This window comes from Scleropages formosus, chromosome 20 (genome assembly GCF_900964775.1).
Source record: "Scleropages formosus chromosome 20, fSclFor1.1, whole genome shotgun sequence".
NCBI lineage: Eukaryota > Metazoa > Chordata > Actinopteri > Osteoglossiformes > Osteoglossidae > Scleropages > Scleropages formosus.
The window spans coordinates 15,666,557-15,687,790 of NC_041825.1; the positions used below are offsets into that span (position 1 = coordinate 15,666,557).

The 21,234-nt window shown below is 41.5% G+C and overlaps 1 protein-coding gene across 7 annotated transcripts in view; it reads left to right on the forward strand.

The window, feature by feature from the left end:
- rbfox3a (RNA binding fox-1 homolog 3a) overlaps positions 1 to 21,234 on the forward strand; it is a 430,902-nt gene that overhangs the window by 210,708 nt on the left and 198,960 nt on the right. For all 7 annotated transcript variants that reach the window (XM_018761818.2, XM_018761816.2, XM_018761819.2 and 4 more), the window contains one exon: positions 19,460 to 19,538. In XM_018761818.2, coding sequence (XP_018617334.1) covers positions 19,517 to 19,538 — 22 coding nt within the window. In that variant the 5' untranslated portion in view covers positions 19,460 to 19,516. The remainder of the gene's footprint in view (positions 1 to 19,459; positions 19,539 to 21,234) is intronic.

A 21,234-nucleotide genomic window follows, 5' to 3' on the forward strand; every position in this document is an offset into this window, starting at 1 on the left:
CATCTGACATCTTTTTTTGTAAAAACGTAAGTCATGTATGCCCCGCAACAAATTTTAGAAAAGTGAAGAAAATGTAATTTAAAATAAATAAATGAATGAAAAATTGCCATTAAATGGTCATAACTTGAGGACCCAGCGTACAACAAAGGAATGGATTAAAACCAAGAAGGCTGGTATTCCGAATGTCCCAGCCAAAGCCCAGACTTGAATCTCTTGAATCTCTTGAATGTGTAATAAGTTTGTTCATTTGATTGTATTATTTAATGGAATTCCATTATTAAAAGCTTATTTTAATGTGTAGCAAAAAATGGCCCAGGGTCATAAATCTGATTGTTCTGTACTTCTTTTTCAAAAATCTTTTCAGTGCAATGTTTCCAATGCCTGCCATCATGAACAACAAACAGGTTCCACCTTTTGCCAGTCAGCATTATTATGATAAATTCTGGCAATCCATGGACAGCTTGTTGATGTGTTCATGGAGCTCTATGTGTGTGATATTGCTTTGTGTTGCACTTAAGTATATACTTTTTAGTCTCTCTCTGGACAATAAAGCTTTACTTGCTTTAAATATTCATAAATGTGTAGTCTGTTTCACAGGCATGTGATGACGGTAGAAATACGTAAGTAGTTCAACTTGCCCAAGGCCTCTGTCGCTGTCTAATTGGCTACCTTTTATTTTTCTTTTCAAACAAATAAATGAATAGCTCATCTGAACTAAATAATTGCTTTTCATGCAAAACATACTGTTCATGGAATTGTCAAAGGTGAAGTCTTGTTTAATTATACTCAGCTGTAAATCTGAATTTCTCCTCCATTCATTCCTTTTAATCGTATTAGAAGAAGTAGAGGCTATCATATTTCTAAGATGTAAAAATGACATACCAAGGAGCCTTGTGCTGATTACAGAAGGGATTCTACATGCACTTGTTTGCATGTAAATGATTGGTTGTCAAACTCAAGTAGGTGGAGTTTATTGATATTTCATTGTGTTGTTTAAATTCTATTCTTTCAATGCGAGGAGTTGGTATATGGACATACCTTCTTTTAAAGCTCCGCTGCATAAGTTTGTAGTCATGTATGTACTACAAATATGTTTGAAAAGAAGTAGTGATTGATTGAATGATTGATTTAATAAGTTTAAGACCTTGTGCTTTCAGCTTTCCTTTCATTTAATTGTTTGGGAGTAAAATAGCAAGGAGCATCTGCCAGCAGAGCTAATCCAACATGGTGGTAAAAAGGATTTTTTTTCAGCAATTCAGTCATTAAGCTTGATTCCCTCGATGAAATTTCACTTTTTAAAAGGTTTGCTGCTCTTTGCAAAAAGAGAAATTTAGGTTGACAACTCAAGGTAAGGTTTATGTTTTATTCACAATAAGCAAGCAATAAGGTGCATTCTCAGAGTGTTGGGTTGGTTAGAGGGAGGAGATGTTTCTTGTTTTGGGAGGAGGAGATTGCTCTCAGGGTAGGGGAACCTGGCTGTGTGTGAATTGAGTGGGGTATCTATAAATAAAACAACTGCCTTTGATAAATATAAAGGTGAATGAATAATTTCAAAGCCAGGAACTTGTTTGTAGAGCTATGCAATATCATTACGAAAGAATATTGTTTTCATTAAGCCTAATGCCCCCTGACAATGTCCCCTTCATTTCCTGGCTTTAGAGGAGGCTAGAAGTTGAACATTTGTTTCTGCTCACCTACCTATATCTGTGGGGAAAGTGAGCAAGCAAACAATCTGTGTGCCTACAGGTGCAGTGGATGAGAGCGTTTCATTTGTTCCCGTTTACAGCAAATTCCCTGTAATGCTGCACCCGTTTTCCTTGGTTTGCCTTTGTGTATTATTCCCCCTCCCTTTTTTTGTTCTTGAGATTTATTTATTAAAGAGACAAAAAAAAGGAAGGACATTATACTTACTGCTCCTTTGTTTATGCCCATGTGCCGCATTCTCATTTTGTTTTACACTCAAAGAAGGATCACATTACACAAGATTTTTTGGGAGGTGCAAATGGGTTATATTTCCTTTATATCAGACGTTAGTAAATGGGTTTTCATATTTTTCGTTATGCATTAATGCAAAATGTGTTGATTTAGAATTTTTTTCTTTTTTGCTACTTATTTGTGACAGTTTTTTTTTCTGCTTCTTGGTATAGAATCTTGTAAAGAAACAAGGGAAACTAGCAGTGCCTGTAATTTGCTTTGTAACAGAATGTTCCTAGGTGAGACTGTATACTCATCCAATTTTTTTTAGAATCAGCCTGTTCTGAAAAAAGTATGTGATTCATTCAAGTACATCAGTCCTCGTTCACCTCTTAGTGTATGAGCAAATATGAGAAACTGCAACTATAATCTCTGTTCTTTCAGTGGACCCTGGAAGTATTGCAGTATATACAAGCAGAAAATATGGGTAGGAGGGGTGGTTATATTGTGTCTGCTGTTATACAAATCTTAAGAACCATTAAGGATAAACATGCATTCCAGCTATTTATGGAGCACTATTTGAGATGACAGACATTTTTAACTGCCCTGTGAAATAAAGGTGTGTTTCCCATTCCTTTGGCAGTGTGGAAAGTTGTGCTTTCCAATTAAGAAACATCAGGAGATTCCACATCTGTTAAATAGTTCTTCTTAAGGATGCTATATTTCCAAAGGCCTCCAGCTCAAGTCAGAAGAAATGCAAACCCAAAGGCTTCTGTCTGGTCCAGCCACCCTATTTTTTAGGGGTGAAAAGAGACAGTTTCCTGATGTCCCTGAGACTGGTTGATGGACAGGCCTAATTAAGGCTGTGGCAGTGATGTGACGTGTTTCATTTAACTCAGCTCCAGTGCTCTGCCCTACTCAAATCAAGCTGACGTACCTCTGCAGTTTCCCCCTTTATTTATTTATTTGTTTATTTATTTATTATTTTATCAATCATCCTTTCCATTGCCACCCAGACTCACTTTTTCAGCATTGATAGTATACACGTACAGGTGATCAGTGGACTAGACCCTAGTTGTACTGTATCTCTTGTTATCACACGCCCATTTTCTTTTTACCCTGGAGTAATCTTTACTATTCCCTACTCCCCCTGTATCCCCAGAGCAAGACGGAAGGGGAGAAAGGGAGAAACAAGGGATGAAAAGGAGACTGTGGCCTTTATCGATCTATCTGAAAGGTCCGGGTGGACAAGACAAGGCTGCGTTCACTGTGCTGATACCAGCACTTCTCCCCCTGTGTGCAACACAGCCATGGATTAAGAGCATCTGAAACAAAGCTAAAGTCTTACAAATTGATTGTTTAAGATCAGCTAATTTAGTGATGGCTCTTTGTTGGTTTCAAAAACTTGGTCGATGGGGACCTCGGTTTAAATTACACAATTAGTGATCCGGTGTTCTTTGCCGGGTTTCTGTAAGACTTAAATTGAGCGCCTGGTGGAAGCAGATTTGCTAACTGGTGGAGCGTGGGACTGATCCGAGAAAGCGTTTCAGAGGTTACAGGCACATGGAATTTCTCTGGGTTTTAAGTTTCTGTGTATTGCGGTAGGGGTACACAAAGGAGAAGTAAAGAGGAACATAATGAGATTAGGGGACAAAATGAGGCAAGCCGCACTGTGAATTTCAAGCCATGCTGTGCAGGTAAGAGACCACACATGAGACTCTTTGTAAGGGCTATAGTGGCCAGGGCTGTCCTTATGAACACATACAGACAGGGATGGGCAATGGCCTGTGGACTGTTTCAGCAGCCACTTCTGTGTTTTCTGTGTTCTCACAGAGAGGTTCAGGTTTCCGTTTTTTCTTCTTTCTTCCAAAGAGATGAGTGAGTCCAAGGAGCAATGCTGGTTCACCATTTGGGTGAAAAAAGGAAAAAGTCTGATATAATCAACCATTAAAGTATGTATTTAATAAAAAATGGGACACAACGCCTACCTTTGTTTATGAAGTTACGTTGCTGTTACATTTAAAATGAACCTGTAAAGAAACAAAGAAAACTAAGAAAGAAAATTGCATCACAAATTTAGGACATACGAGTAATAGCCGGTAAATGATTGCTCTACTGGAATAATCAAATTATCTCAAAGTCACATGGAATGCTTTTGCATAACCTTACCTTACTATCCTTGTATTCTAAAAAATGTATAAGCTAAATTAACATTCATAAAGTTTCAGGTGCATAGCTTTCCTATGCTGCATGTCTTTATGTAGAACCACGTTTGGGTGGTGCGAGAAATGAAACGCGGTTGTGTATGCAGTCGGCCTCGGCTTGCTCCCTAAGCGCATCTCCTCGGTCGCTGTCACGCCCTCCTCGGCGCAACAAGGAGCATCTGCGGCAGATCAGTGAACGACCACATAAAAGGGCGCTCCGGAGCACACTCAAGCGCGGAACCTTGTTCAGCGTTTGATCATCATTCTCGTATACTCCTCGACTCCTTACCCTTTCCTCTTCCATCCGTCCTCAACCCTGTTCTCCCGTCTCCCTTCCCTTCTCTTTTTGGATCCCTCGGTTTCCTCGATCCCCTGCTTGTCTCACGGATTATGACTTTCGAATTTTCCCTCTGGTAACATTTGTGCATCAGCTACCCTCGGATTGTCTTGCACCACGGCTTTTGGATTCCCCTCCGAACCCCGACGCTCTGCACTTGGGTCCAATGGCTTCTTTCCGTTGTGACAGCGTGACAGTCACGATAGTACTTTGCGTCATGTTTCTTGGGCATCTTTGAAATTTTTAATTCGATGATCCACCTTCGGGCCCCCTAACTCGGTCTAAATTTAGGTTTTCCTGCCAGCGCGATACGCGTCCGATAGCACGGCTTTCTAGTTACGAACTGAGGTTCTGACGTCAACGTTATGACATGTGGTTCGAATGCGGTGACATCTAGCGCAACACGCAGCAACTGCATAACGAGCCAAATGTGGGACATTTTCGCAAAGTTGCCAGCTCGCTCAGGCTGAACTGGCAGCGGCCGTTCATATCTCGTTTGATGCGGTGTTCCTTCCTCTATCCAACGGTATATGCACTATGTCTGTGTCTTTTCATTTGCGAGCAATAGCGGTGAGAGGGGGTTGCATTTTCATGTGACAGTCAATTCCCAAGTTACCCCCCCATACCTAGTGAGGAGAAAGACGTAGTTCTACGTCAAAACATATTACGTAATTGTGGTAATGTTTGAGTAGCTTTTGAAGTTCTTGCTGGAACAAGTTCAAGATTTAGAAGAATGTGCAGTTGATCCTAGTCTCACTTTTTGGCATGCTAAAATTCTGATCATATTCCTCCAGCCATCTTTTTTTAATAACAACTTGTCCTAATGGACAATAAATTTCAAAGCGCACTAATTTCAGCTCTATTTTGTTTCATGTCTTAAGCTATGCATCATGAGTTAAGAATCTGACTGGCATCTTGGCAGTATATAACTTGTAGATTTGCAGAAATTACTAAAATTTTTCTGAAATGTGCAGTAGATAGAACTTTTTTTATTAGTAAGCTTTTTTCATGTGCAGAAAATACCTTCTCTCATTTATGACTTTAATTTTAATTTGATTATCCTAGTGATTGGTATATAGCATAGTGTAACTTTTTTCAAGTTTGTCTGCCTTTTGAATCATCTTATGGTAACCATATATTTCTGCTTATTGTCTCTAATTAGATGCTGATCCCTACTGAGTTATTCCATACTGTATTTTGTCAAAACATGTTGAAGGAATTGCAAGAACAAAATAAAAAAAAAAAAAAAATTAACAAAAACAGTGTCTACAATAGCATTCCCAAATTTGCAGTTGAATTTGTATTTAAAAGAAATAAAGGAGAATTGTAAGAGATGTGCCAGTAATTAAATATTTACTCTGAAAATACAAACCTTTCTGATGAAAGGTATTGATATATATATATACCTTATTACTATAAATTTAGTCTATCACAATAATAGCCTGCATAGTAATACACTACAGAGAGGATGCATTTATAGTTTGTGGTCTCCTCCTCCCTATAACTTCTCATAATTGTTTTTTTTTTTTTTATTATTGGAACATACGGTATATATATGTATAGGATGTAGGCTTCAATCCAGCTTCACGTGAGTCTAATTTGTATGTTTTCCCTGCACTTGTAGTCAAAAGACATGTCCAGGAACGGTAGTCAATGATAAACCTCTTCCACAACTTCCCTTACCATGGGAACCATGAGTTGAATTCAGCATAAAAGCACTTAGGCCAACTACTCTGATGTGACAGTAAAGGGCCCTTTTTTGTTTCATTTTTGGAATTGGTAGTGTGGCTCCAACAGACTGTGCAAAATATCCGTAGTTCATTGTTTTCAGAAAGTGTCAACTGAATTATGCCTTTGATGGAGGCCAGTCGTCTTACATGCTGTATACTCATGACAGCCACACACCCAGAACTTCATTCACACACAAGCTTAAAAAGTGAACCCGTGTGACTGACGGGCACTTCTTAGACACAACTTGTTAAAAACAGATCTTGAGGGGGGAAAAAAATGACTGACTACATCTGCCCCAGCATGTCAATAACTGTCAGCATTATATTGATTGACACATGGCAGTAGCATGTAAATTTTTCTAATGTTGGAAGCCTTGTCCAGTTTTACTGCTGAATCTGATCTGAGCTTGATGAGAAACTCTCTACAGAGGGCACTATGTTACAGTAATGGACAGCCTTTTAGCTCTCTCGCCATAATCATAAATTTATCGTCTCATAGTGCAGATGGTCCATAACCATGCATCATGATCAAGCCCTGGCTGGACAGACCCGAAGAAAGGTTTTCTTGTACCCCCCTCTGTCTTTCTCTCTCATTTTCTCATTCGCTCTTTCTCTCTCACTCTGTCTCGATCCTTGTTGCCTCATCTCGCTCGTACGCTCTCTCTCTGAGTTCTTCTCCCTTACTCTGTTTCTCCCTCTCTCTTTTCACTCCATGGTGGCTTTGCTTTTTGCAAACTAAACAGATATGCAATACCTGCTGAAATTCGTTTCCACTCTCAGCACTCCAGGCAATTTGGCTATAATAAAAGTGAAAGGGGAGTGATGGATGAATTTCAGTTTTTTTTTTCATTAAAAAAAACATAGTCCTCCACTTGTAGTGCTTTGACACCACCCCACTGGTTCAAGGCATGGCAGACCACAGTGGTCTGTAGTCCCTTCCTCAAGGGCTGTGAAGCCCTTTGCAAATAACACATGCAGCTCTCTCACTGCAGCTGTCATTTATATAGAGCCTACAAAAAACAACGTAGACATCCATATCTTCACGTAAGGAAAGTCAAGAAGTATCAAATAGGGAAAAATGCTGCTGGTATGACTAGAGAGCACAGATGTGATTTGTTAGATGTTGTGGAATCTCACACATTGTGTTCTCCATGCAAGAATGGAGACCTAAAATATGGAGAGACCCTATTGGAAATGGGGGTCTCTGCTATAGTGGCACCAGGAGGCAGCTTAGCTGATACAGTGTAGGTCTTGCCAGCTGAATCTACTCTTTTTGAATTCTTTTTTTGATGTTCTCTTCAAGAAAGTCACTTGACTATTGTTGCTTAAAAAAACAGTCCTGTCAGTTAGTGGACTTTGTGCAACTAAGAAAAAATAAATCAATTAAATCAACACTTCAGAAAGCTTATCTTAACCTCTCCACTTTCCTGAAACACCAGCAAACTGACAGCCTCTGCTCATTTCAATAACGCATCAGTAATGTTCCTCACCCACCACTCTTCTTCTGAAATTGGAATTAAATTAATCTCGGATTGAAAATATTTGATACAGCTAATTTCAGCATCATGTAATAGGGAATTCATCTTTTTTTTTTTTTTTATTTTGGAGAATGGTGTACTTGCTTCCGTGGTGTCTCTCTGATGACCTATTCTGGTATGTCCGTATGGGAGAATATCTATGAAATCTGAGCTCAACAAAGTTGTTTAATCACTTGGGCTTTTTAATGACCTGTCAGAATCATGAAGTATGATTGGAAACTACCTGGTCCAAAAATGTCTATAAATCCCCATCAAGGAAACTACGTTTGCATTTTATGGTCGGTGAATAATCATTTTGGGAAGAGGAAAAGGAAAACTATTAAAATATTGAATGGGATGATTCATTTTACATTAAAGATTAAAAACAGCTGGGGGTCCTCACATGTGTAAGTGGAAATGAATGTGAAGTGTGGGAGTCTATTTCCTGGTCGTATCTTGAACAATCCATTTTTCAATAGGAGGTCCGAATTCCAGTTACGTTGGGCTGCCAGGAGACTCTTCCTTCTCATGCCCCTTCATCCCTTTCCACAGGAGGTTCATTGCTCTGGTATTAGGGAGGGAAGTACTAGATACCAAGAACATGGCAGCAGGCTGAAAATCAGACCTTCTTCTAGTAGGAGTTCTGTTTCTCAGGCATCACATCAATATCTCACCAAGTCCACATACACTGCCCCCATACCTGTACCGTACAAGTTTTTAGAGCCTGTAGAATTTTAAATAGAAATATGAGACGGAAAGATGACTACAGAGCTGCTGGTTTTCATAGGTTGAGCAAAGAAGTACAGAGACCAGCTCCACAATGATTGCACAGATATAATTGATGTCACCCAAGATTGAGGGCAGTGTCCCACAAGTGCATCCATGACCAGGGAGCACTGAATTAGACCAAATTGGTCAAAATAACAAATCCAGTTGTTTTAAATGTTTTTCTTTCTTTCAAGTCATTTTTACACACACTAATTAGAGAAAGGCATGTAGTGTGCCAGTGTCCGAGCAGCTGGAGCAGCATTTTATTGGTGAACATGGGGGTTGATAACGGCCAAGTCTGGAACGGGACCAAAGGGCTGGCAAGGGACAGCTGTCCCAGCCCCCCTCTGTGTGCATGGCTTCATTTCAGGTAGCTGTGGAGTTCACGCACGATCAATTTCTTGGTTGTTTGTTCCAGGGTAATATCTATTTGCACATAAATTCCTCTCTTTGGAAACACAGTTATTGTCCACGGTCACAGAAAGCGCAGAAGCCCATTTCCCTCAACCCTCCAGCCACCTCCTGTGGCCTCCAACAGTCCCAAGCCCCGCCCCTTGGAGAGAGCTTGCAGAGATGTGGTTCTCGCTCTGCCCCTATTTCTCCAATTTATCTCCGCCTCAGCAATCCTGGAACAATAGATTTTACCATCAAAGATATTTTACTATTAGGCTTGGTTCTCAATTGTAAGGAGGTGGGGGAAATGTGACTTACTGGACCTCTTATTGTGCTTCCTCTTGGTAATAAATTGCGTCATGTGTTGTCGTTGGGGGCTATGGCCGTTCATCGCTCTTGTCCATCGCTTGCCATGACCGCAGTAGGGTGTTACTTGCATGTGGATGCTTTTGAGTGCGTGTGTTTCTGTGTCACTGTGAATCAGCGTTCGCCAACATGCTCCATGCCACCTGGCTCCTCCCTCTGATTTTGGACTGAGGTGCGACTCGTGTGGGTCGCTATCAGCCGGAACAGCAAACACTGATTCTAAATAGACTCCCAGCAGCAATGAGCTTAATAAACCTTCCTTGGGAGGAGCACTGCAGCTTGTGTCTCACTAACCCGTGAAATAGAGTTCACCTGCAACTTATATGCTTATACACTCTGAAGCATACAGTACATGTACTCGCATGTATATGTATACAGAGACACACAGACGTGTACAAATGTTCTCTTACACATGCAGTGCACACCTAAAACACAAACATACTGTACATATTAGCAATGTTGCGTTGGTTGATAAAGCTGCTGAATCTTGGTCGCTTTGGGACTAGCCCAGGAAATCCATAAAGGCCAAGGTACAAATGATTACTTGTGACACCATGTTATGCTGCTTCATGTTTGTGTAAGCACTTAAAATGTAGTGACAACTGTAAAGCACTGCTAATAAAATAGAGGCACAGGTAGCAGTGTTGTTAAGGACACAAATTCAGATCATGAATGGTACTGCTTCCAATTCCACAGAGACCTCTGACGTACTACTGTTGAATAACATTTATCATCTGAGTTGTTCTAGGAAAAATATCTAGCTGTAAAAGTGGATAAAATTGTAAGTCACTTTTGGTAAAATTGTTGGCTTTAAAATCAAATAAATACAAAGCTAGCAGTGGAAAAGTATCAGTCACTTAATGCATGATATCATATGAAGTGGACATAAAATGGCACTTATTGTCCAGCCTACGAGTGCTGTTACAATAAGAGAAGAAAATCAATTATATACACACTGCTACAATGGCTTATGATAATATATACCTTTTTTTCACACACTGAGCTTATTATTCAGAACAATAGCTTTTTCCCCCATTACATGGTCATTTTACTTCCACAATAGGAATGCTGCTAAATGAATGAATGTAAATGTAAATGAAAATACTTTACTGGGTACAAAGACTTGTATCAGACATTTTAGATTGGCGATATACTCACTTAAGCCTAAACTGATTGGCTGGTGTTTTAAGCCCAAACTGTTTTTGTTCCACAGTGGTGTCAGTTGGGCTACTTTCTGGGCAAATCAAGAGTAGTAACATCAACATTACCCTGGAAACAGTCAGGGTTCGTGTCCAAGGATGGTTTGAATGGTGGTGGTTTGACCCCTCCATTTTAATATAGACACTGGATGGAGGCAGTTATTTCTTCACCCTATTTATTAACATGGTTACACTTATTCCTTAAAATCTGTTATGTACTTCCTTCTTTCAGGCTCATTGACAGTCTCAGTCAATCCCAACCACAGATTAAAATAAATCTAAAATCAAATGAATGGGACATCATTAAAGTGGGGATTACTTGGAGGGGATTGTATAAACATAAGAATGCAATGGGTTTGTTTGGTCTTAGCAATTAAGAGGTCTGAACTCATCATGCCAAGGAAAAAAAATTGTTGTGGAGACTTTCATAAGAAGTATTATTGATGCCTAGAAAGAGTTTTAAAGGCCATTTAAAAGCTTTTTTGGAGTGGAAGCACTCTCTCAAAGATCATCTACAAATGGATAAAATTTTAAACCACTGGCAATCTGTCCAGGCCAGGTTGTCCCACTAAATTCAGTCCAAGAGCTGACAGAAGATGCTGCTGGGATCTCCAAGAGCCCTGGGATAACATCAAGGGATTTACAGGCAGGTCTTGTCTTAGTCAATGTTAAAGTGCCCAAGTGAACCATGTGAAAGAAACTACACCACTTTGCCCTCCATGTGAGGTTAGAAAGGAAGACGTTTCTGCTGTCAAGAAAGAATATAGATGCATGACTGAAATTTGCCAGAAAACACTTAGGTGAAGATTAGGACCATTTGTGCATTGTGACCTGGATGGATGAGATAAAGGTAGAGCTGTTTGGCTTCAATGCCAAATGTCATGTTTGGCAAGAAGCAAAAACTACCTTTGACCAATAGAACCTCATACTTCTGTAAAGCATGGTGCTGGAAGTATTATGGTTTAGAGTTGCATTTCTGCCCCTGGGCCTGGCCAGCTTGCCATTGTACAGTCAACCATGAATTCCACACCCTACTTGAACATTATAATGACCCAACACACTCAAGCAAACATACAAAAGAAATGCTTCAAAAGAATAAATGGGAGTTATAGAATGGCCAAGTCAAAGCCCAGGACTTTACCTTATGCAGAAGCTGTGGGGGGACTTCAAGAAGGCAGTACATGTAAGAGAGGTCTGAAACATCTAAGTTTCACATCACAGTTAAAAGTTCTGTAAGGAGGAGTGGGCAAAACATTCTCTAAGTTAATGTAGGAGACTGACAATTACAAGAAGTGAATTCTGCCAAAGCGGGCAACACCAGCTTCCGAATCTAGCAGTTATACTTATTCTTTTTTTTCCACGGAAGACCAGCTTTTTTCACTGGAGAAATTATTGTAAAGAATAATTATCATCTTTTTAAAAGTAGTTCTTAATAATTATCTGAATAATTAGATAGCTGTCAGTATTGTTGAAATGCAGATCAAACAAAGTCATCCTATAGCTGCAAAGTCTTCATACACACAGGTAGAGTTGTTTTAAGATTTTTAAGTTTGAAGGACCTACATTTTAGGAACAGCAGACATTACTGGTTCGTGTATCATTTAATTTTATTCTGCATTATGGTCAAAATGTGTAAGCGGCTTTCTAATGATGCCAACATAAGCATTTCTGCTACAAAAGTTGGAAAAAATCCTCCTTTAGGCAGTGTAGCTTCTGAAGGTTTAAATGAAGAATTAGATCTTATCTCTTTTCTGTGATCGTTCTTGTGCATTTACTATCTGTGCTCTCATACTTCAGTGTGCTTCACCTTCCCTGCAGGGCTCAACAGTCTTAATGCTCACATTGCTGTCTTACAGCTACCTGATGCATCATGTAATGTCATCTCGTACACCTGAGAGGTTGCTCTCTGTGCTCACCGTGGTATTTGCGCCATTTGCAGCGTTTACTTGACAAAGAGCAGTTTCTTGGACTTTTAGCCGATCAGCCCATGTACAATAAGTCTCTTCTGCTTTCTTTGTTTGCATGTTTATTTGTACTTTGAGCACAAGTTAAAAATGTTCTCTGAAAGCATGGCAGGTATTTTTATTTGTTTTATGTACAGTAAATTTTGCAAGGTTTGAACCTGGCTTCACATCTGTTTTTTTGTGGAATTTGTATGTTTTTTTTCCAAGTGTCCCTCTGCATGCTACTTTTCTTTTCATGTCCAAAAGATATGCAGTTCAGGTGAATTTCTCAATATAACTGGCCAGTTTGCGTGTGCATGTGAGTGTGATATGGACTGGTGGCTTGGCCTTCCTATGCTGTGCAGTAGCCTGTGCTTCCTCTTTCGGACTGCAGCTCAGTTATTTATTCAAAAGGATTTTTTCAAATTCAGTGAAACAAAATTAAATGGGCCCACCCCTAATCGTCAAATGTACACTCCAGTCCCGTAAATCCTTGTATTGTTGTGTTTGGTCTGCTACAATATGAGCTCCACATCTTAAATGTCTTCAGCCTCGTCACTCGTTGATTGTGTGCAAAGAATGCAATTAGTCCAGCTTTGTGTTGATTCCTCCACCCCCCCTCCCCCGATACACTGAACATATGCTTCTCACTGGCGCTCTTCTGGAAATTCATATCTAACACATGAGAACTAGGGTGACGTGAGGTAGTGCGGCTGCCTCAAGCCACCAGGGTGACCTTTGGGTGATCTGTGTAGATTGCCTGTTCTCCCTGTGTTCGTGGGGGTTTCCTCCCACAGTCCAAAGGTGTTACCGGTTGAATTAATGAATATAAATTGTTCATAGTGCGTGAATATGTGTATGAGTGGCTGCCATGCAGTGGACTGGAAGGCTCTCTGAGGTGTGCCCTCACTAGCCATGTGCCATGTGCCTCTGGGATAGGCTCCGAACTGCCCTGACCCTGACTAGCATGTTGTTAATGTCATAACTGTTGAGTAGATTCCTGTTGATGACTTATTTATATGCAGTGTGTCGGTAGCCTCTTTCTTCAAATTAGTGTTATAAACATACACCACTAGGTATATTTATTTTAATAGTCAGTTTCAGCAGTTTGTTTGTTTTTTTCATCTCTAGGTGAGACTTTTCACTCAGCTGCAGATGTTTTGTATCTCTACAAACAGTCATTTTTTTCACTTAGTGGATATTTATGGCTTTGATGCTATTAGCACTCGTGTCCAGAGAAACTCACTTGCATAATATAAACAGAATGCAAAATAAAATCTCAGTTAAATATTGTAACAGCACCCCCGTACTGTGGAATCCCATCAAAGGCTCAGAGTGACAGTGTGACTGATCGTTGCTTTGTACGAAAGCACACTTTGAAAATTAACATCTTGTTGTATCTGAGCACTTCTGTGTAATTATCATAAAAGCCAGTTTCCATTTCAGATCATAAACTCTGCTTTAGGATTTGTCTTAATCTTAACAAAACAAAGCCATTGAGGGTCGAATAACTACATTTCATGACCACAACTTGATTGTTTCCCTGATCATAGCCCCAGTTGGCAAGCATGATGGATTTTTATAGCTGTTCTTTACATCCTTGTTACTTTTTAGTGTGTGTTTATGTTTTCTTAAATCAACACAAATTGGAAATAAACCATCCTGTTGTTTGTAATTATTCATGTGTTGTTGATTTTTTTTCTCCCTTTTTTTTGCTTTCCCTTTCCTGGTTTTATTTTGTGGGGTTTACTGTGTGTCATATTTCATTTTAACATCCCCCCCATCAACAGGCTCCCTACATTATTCCATCTGCTTTTTATTATTCCAGGTCTTCCAGTTTAATCTACATAATTTATCTCAATTTTTTTCCAACTTTTTCCATCTCTTTATTTGTGCCCCCTCTTGTATTGCACATGTGGTACAGTAACATGGTAACGAACCGATTAATACTGCCATCAGCATTAAAAATCAGTGAGTTTCCCTCTGTCATGGAATAACGATGTCTCTGGTGTTCTGAGCTACCAAGCCAGACCTTAAGCCTGTCTATTAAGACAGCTGTCAGAATTCAGATGATGTGGAAGCTGAGTTTATTGTTCGTTGCAGGGCTCTCGTCCTGCAGTCGTACACTACCTCAGTTGTGTAAGGTTGTGAGGTTTCCAGGACCTGTGGACTGCAAGTCACTCACATGATCCTTTTAATAAGTGCTGGATGGGACGTGAACACAGTAATGCTCGGTAATTTTCAGCAAATGGCAAGAGGGAGTACGTATACTGTGTTGTGTAGGAAACACAGGAGTCATACATGCTTGTGAAAATGTTGTGAGAGAAGGGTCTGTCAAGGGGGGATGGGTACAGCAGAGGTTTCTATCAGAGATGCGCACTAGGAAAACAAACCCAGTGACTAGATGGATGGCCACATATAAAGGTATGTGACACACTTTGCTGGTTGTTGCATCGTGCTTTTTTTAGCAGCACATTGACAGCGTAAGGTTGAAAGAAGGCATTGCCATTAGTTGGTGCCGCGCTCGCTTTCTAACAGGAATCCCTGCCGTGGTCCACGGCTGCTTGTAATTGGCTGGGCGACATTGTTGGTCGCCACCACGCCCCTTCCAGCTGCTCCACTGTGATCAGGGGAGTATTACACAGCCCCTTCCCCTCCACGGCTTCTTAAATCCCACAAATGACACGACTGCTCTCTGTGTGTCTGAGCACCAGTGGAAGCAGAGAACAATGAGAATAAAACAACCGCCCAAAAAACAGCTGAAAGAGGCAGAACATCGTCATGCCTCCAGTTGTCCTTGCTTTCTCACAGACTAGTAGGCCATTCAGTCCAAACCTGAACCTTTGCTCCCATCTGGTACCACCTTGTTCATCTGTTTTGCCATTGGCCTTCCAGCACAGGCTTCTTCCCCAAACGTCCCCATGTATAGACACACAAAGGCCTTTTCCTGCTGAAAAATCTCCCATGAGGGAGTTCTTCACGCAACAGAGTTATTTCCCCGGACAAGCTGATGCATCTGAGATGCATCATGGAAAACTCCAGGGACAAGCTTTGAGAATTACCTTATTAAAGCATTAATATCTATACAGATTGGAAAAAACACATAGGATTTTCGGCGAAGAATGCTTATGTGAATCAAAGCGGGGCCAAAAATAAGAACAATGACAGGTTCAATCAAATGTATCCCACATGATTCTCTCAGTAGAGGCAGTGAATTGCAGCACACACTCGATTTCATTTTTCCCCTCCCTTGATGGTTATGTATGTTTCCAGGTGCCTATTGCAGTTCTTATGCGTCCATCTCCCACTTTCAAAGGGACTTTTGGATTCTCAGTGTAAGGAATCAATAAGGCCGTAGCTCTGTTTATTCCAAAAATGAAGGCAGGAAATGTAATCTGCTTGGAGGGCCGCCAGCCGTTTTTGCCACTAAGCCAGTTTCTAAAGCAGAAAGGGACCCCCGTAGGTTTATCCCCCACACAATTGCAAAGTAAAATCTTTTCTTTTTTGTCACAATGTGTTTCCTTCAACGCTTCCTGCAATGCACTCCACCTCAGCGATTCATCAAGTTCTCGATACGCATTTTCGACACATACGAACCAAAAGATTCCTGCGCGGGCAAAGCACTGATTGTTCTGTTTTCTGATCTTACAGCCCGCGTTGCAAATTTGATTTGTGCTCCATTTCATTTGCGAAACTGTAGCTCTAATAGAACATAAGGTATAGTCAGGAATTTCTCGGATATCCCGTTGTCTCTCGCAGCACATCTTCATAATGGAAATCAGGTTAAAAAATGCTATTCCGAGGAATGGAGACTTCCGGCTGCGCACAGAACACCTGTCTGGCAAGAAAACCTGTAGCTTCTAATTCCAGTCTTTATTTCTGGCCTATCGTTCTAGAGAGACTGTTGAAATTTTATTAGGAGGTTATTAAATTTGATGTGATTAAGCTGGGGTTGAATTAGCGTGCATTTAATAGAATCAGCCCCAGTCACCCAGCAGTTGTCCTGTGCTTGGGGTCAAGGGACTCCCTTGGATAATTGTAACAGCTTCTAAAACTTCCCTCTCCTCTTTCATTAACCTGCAGGCCACAGCAGTGTGTGTCATCCATCAGCATACTAGTTTTTCAGCTTCTCGGTCAGGTGCTGTGTTGCCCCGCTTCGATCAGGGTGCCTTTCCTATCTTAAGGTCAGTAATTGACCACTGTGCGCATATGAGGTGTAGGCCTGCGTGTGCTCTGAAATCAGGGAAACCAGCCCCTCGCTTGCAAGGAACGGGCTCGCAAAGACTGATAGTTTTATTTGTTATTCAGCAGTCTACTTCTTTTTAAAGTTATTTATCCCTTTTGCCACCCCAACAATTAATCAGATACCATACAACAGGAAAAAAGGAACAGCTTTTAATTACTTTTGAAAAAATGACAAATTGTGTTGGCAAGGTTCCCAAAAATACTGGGAACCATAAGATGGTAATTAATTAAGCGGGGGGTGAGCTCGGAAGGGGAAGGCACTGGGAGACATCTATTCTAGGGGGAGGAAATCAATGGGCTTTCTGCGTTTCGGGGGCCGGCCCTCCTGGCCGGCGCCAACTGGGGAATTGTCGACAAGGGTAGAGCATCACAGTGACTCACCCCAAGCGTGCGCCAACACTGTCCGTGCAGGCGTTCGGAGACTGCGCTGCCCGCGTTCGAGCTGACAGCAAGCACAGGCCATTCCGTTAACGATTGCTTACTCAGAGTCAGCGGGGTGCAGATGTATGGCATGTGATACAGGCAATCTTGCTTCTACCCCGTGCCCACCCACTGCTACGCGGTAGGGCCGTGCACCGTGCGCGTACGTCGCCACAGAGGGGTGCCCCGAAGAGGGGGAGGAGGACCCAGAAGACTCCCGCAGGCAAAGGGAGCACTTCCTCATAGGAGGTCCTCCTGACGCATGCTCTATTCTGCAATGGATTAGGCCTATAGACCAGATTAATGTTAACTATTTAATGATGCCTGCCCCCTGTTTAAAGCAACACTTTAATCAGCCACTGCAGAAGTGGCCAGGCATGATGCATTTTTAATCAGGATAACCACAATTTTAGCCATAATGGTCTCGTAATTAGGATAATAAAAGTAGAAAGAAATGTTTGCTTAGTGTACCGCATATATTCTCTCGGGTTTACAGTTGGGGAGAACGGTAGCCTTTCCAAAATAAAATCTGCAAGATTGTAATTTTTTCTCCTTTCCACTGGGTCCTAGGCTTCTTTGGTTTCCATCCTTGCTGAGGGCACGCTGCTTTGAGCTGGGAATAGCGCAGTGTGTAATGGATGACCAATGCTGACAGAATGTACCAACTCTCAGGTTTTAGTCGTTTTTAGATTGATTACAATCTCCTCTGCCTTTTGTCAGTTTTGACCATCTCCTGCAAGAGGAATGATATATTCCGCACACGCAACCTGCAGGATTTACTAACGGGGCCAAACGTTGCACGTGTAACGCCATGTAGTAGTGCTGCCAGGGTGGGACAAGTGAACATGTAGCATTGTGTAGCATTGTGTAGCATTGCTTTTTACTGCGCCATTGCTTGGCTTTTTGGGGGAATCTTGAGGCTAAAACTGAAATGGTGTGGCGTCTGAGCTCCAGGTGAAGTGAGCGGTAGCTCCGAGCACAGGACGTTCGGCACTTCGTGACCCTTGCTTAGCCCTCGCATTAGCAGGTGAGTCTGCATGCAGGCCTCCATCTGCAGTAAGGCTCAAGTGTAGATGTGGTCGGGGGAGGGGTACCTGGGTGGCGCAGGCGAATTGGTCGCCGTCCGGGGCTTATCTGAGCCCTTCAGGACCCCCGCGCCTGCGTTCACGAGCGCCTACCCTTATTTGCATAATGAGAGTACGCTGGAGCCGGGCACCGGGAGCGCCGCCTGAGGAGTTGATTAGAAAATGATTAGTTACACCACACAAACACGACAAAATAAGTCATTCAGTCTGATTGGGGGAGGAATTAGTGCATCACTGCAGAGCGTAGCGGGGGAGCCTTTCGCCGGGCTCTCGGAGCAGAGGGAGGGATTAGCCGTATTTGGGTTTGCTCCTTCAGCTGGGATTCCGGATACCGTGGAAAACCCCTGTTTTGCTGTGACTAAGTTTACAGTAAAAATCTGCGCGCTATTTGTGTATTTCTTTATATATTTGTGTCAGCCTTTGTACACGAGGCTTTATTTTCTTTTTAGGAAGTCAGTAGAGGATTAATAACAACAATCCTCTTACAAAATTGTGCTCTCATGTTCTTGCTCTGATATGTGCAGTATGATTCATTAATAGTTCACCATTTTTCACTGTATTACTGCTTTTCAGGTATTCGTTTGCCTTCTCGTTGACGAAAGGTTTGCAGTGCGGCTTGCTTATACATGTAAATACACATATGTACCCAATCTATTAATGTATTATGCAGTACATACAATACAGGCTGTGCAGTAACATAAGGTCGGAGTTGTGCATGAGAGCCTCGTCCATCCTTCCTAGGGTTACATCTCCTATCGCTATTCAATTTCCTCTTGATCCATGCGAAGCCAATGTCTTCCATTACAATTGTTCTGTTATAACGGGGATTTCCATGATGCAAACTGTGCTTGAATCAATTCCAGTGGCATTCCAGTAGGTCACTCTTTTTCAGTATAAATTATTTATGAGAATCACAATCAAAGTCAGAAAGAAACAACCCTCCGCACTTAAATCATCCTTCAATACTGCAGGTGCATGGAGCTGAAAAGGAATGCGCTTTAAACGTGTTGAAATATTGGGTTCATACTTGAAGAAAGTATAAGAAATTACTTAAATTATTTAGGACGTCTTCATATTTCAGTTTTTCTTTTAATACGGGCTTCTGTTTAATATGCTTTAGAATATGTTTTTCCACACACTCCAAATGTGCGAAAACATCTTATTGTGGTTTATGTGTATTTATCTTTTACGTATTTGATGCGCGCACGCACAAGTGACAAAGAGATCAAAGATGACAGTGTGTGCATGAGAAGAATTTGTGCTCATGAGTGAACGTCGCGTCTTTCAAACTGCCTGTTTCTTTTGTGCCTACATGCTTTTGCATTGTCTCACCTGCAGGGGTCAGCAATACCTGTGGCAGCAGTGAGTGAACCCAGTCAGCACGGTCAGCTGTACATGGAGACCCCCAGCTGGGCAGGTCAGTTTGATGGAGTGCTGTGTGGGCAATGGGATGTGTCTGTGTGTGCTGTGGGGCGGGATGGGATCGTGCATCTGGCGGACTTGCCTTGTTGCCTCTGAGGCCTCCTGTACGTTCAGTGCTCTCCTCCCGGGACAAGGCGGAGGGCACATCACGTAGCTAGCACAGCCACTGCAGTTTGTGCAGTTTTTCCCTTGGTTCGGATTTCACAGCACACCTCGGTGTCCTCCATTACTGTTGTAGGGTTTTGCGTAGGAAGGTGGAAATTAGCCTTTTTATCACTGTCTGTACTTGTAAGACACCACAATCACTCATGTGAGTGGGCAGATGCCTTCAAAAACTGTCAAGGGTATTACATTGTCTGGAGGAAAAAAGAAACGTTCCACTGGGTGTGGACAGTACAGCAATATAAGAATAATTAGTTTAGGCTATATTAATGCATACCGCACTGTGTAAGTTGGCTGTGTGGGGAAATATTGTGGTTTTCCTTGCTGCGGGTTGCCTGATCCGAGTTTTGAACTGCTGACATGACCTCCGTGCCTGGTCGCCTCCGCGAAGGTGCACTTGAGATTGGACGGGGCGTCAATGAAGCAACCGGTTCCACGGTATGTTCTGGAGAAAGAGCGTCTCACACAGAATACGACGTGTGCTTCAGGGTGCCTCGGTGTTGTGATCGTCTTGTAGTCATGCAAAAGAAATTTCTCTAAGTTTATCCAGCACAGATGAGTGATTCTTGCACAGCATTCAGAAAGCGGCAAAACTATGCTCTGTACGTTTTTCCTAAGACCCTACTTCTCTGTAGAAGATTCAACTCTGAGAAAATTTGTTCCCATGCACATTGAAAAATATTACTACAGTATATTAAGATGTTGTATAATTTTGGTGGAGTACTGGCAACCAAACTCAGCATGAAAAGAATTGACTCTACATGAGGTCAGCTGAGCCACAGACAGCAGAACTCGAGAACATATGTTTGTGCCATTCAATCAGACATGTAAACACGATGCGTAGCACTTTTCTTGAACCCTGTTATGTAGGCAGTGTGATGCCTTCTCAACCAAATCATAATGTTTGTCATCACCGCTCATGACCAAGGCTCATTCTGTTGATTTATACATGTAATTATCCTTTTAATGATCAGCAGTCAGAAAACATACTGAGAGACCAAAGCTGACAGCTCAACAATGTCCTCAGCAGAGAGTGGATGTGCTGTTGCTGTTGCTTTTACCCGGTGGACCAATGCCCACAGCTCTCTGGACGCCAAAGGACACCGAAGGTGATCTTTAAGCTTTACAAGGGTCAAAGTTCAATTAAAGAAAGGGTTTATAATGTGTAGCCCATGCACAAAAAATGCAAAGGAATTCCTAGCTCTGAGGCTTTAGATTCATGTGGATTATGCTTTCTTTTTATACTCTCTTGCAAAACCAGAGTGTTGTTCAAGGTCCTGCGCAGTTCTTTTGACCTCCATTTTAAAACTTGATTGCGTGAGAACTTTATTTTTTTATTTTCTGGGATCCCATGGAATATTTTTAAGCTTATTACGCTGCCTCATGGTATCCTCTATTGTTTCTGGTTGTTTCGCAGGGTCCTTTGTGACTTAAAAATGGTGGCACTAATTTAAATACAATAAACAAGAATGTACAGTGTAAGAATAAAAAGTATTGATGAATCTTAAGCTTATTGCAAATGTAATGCA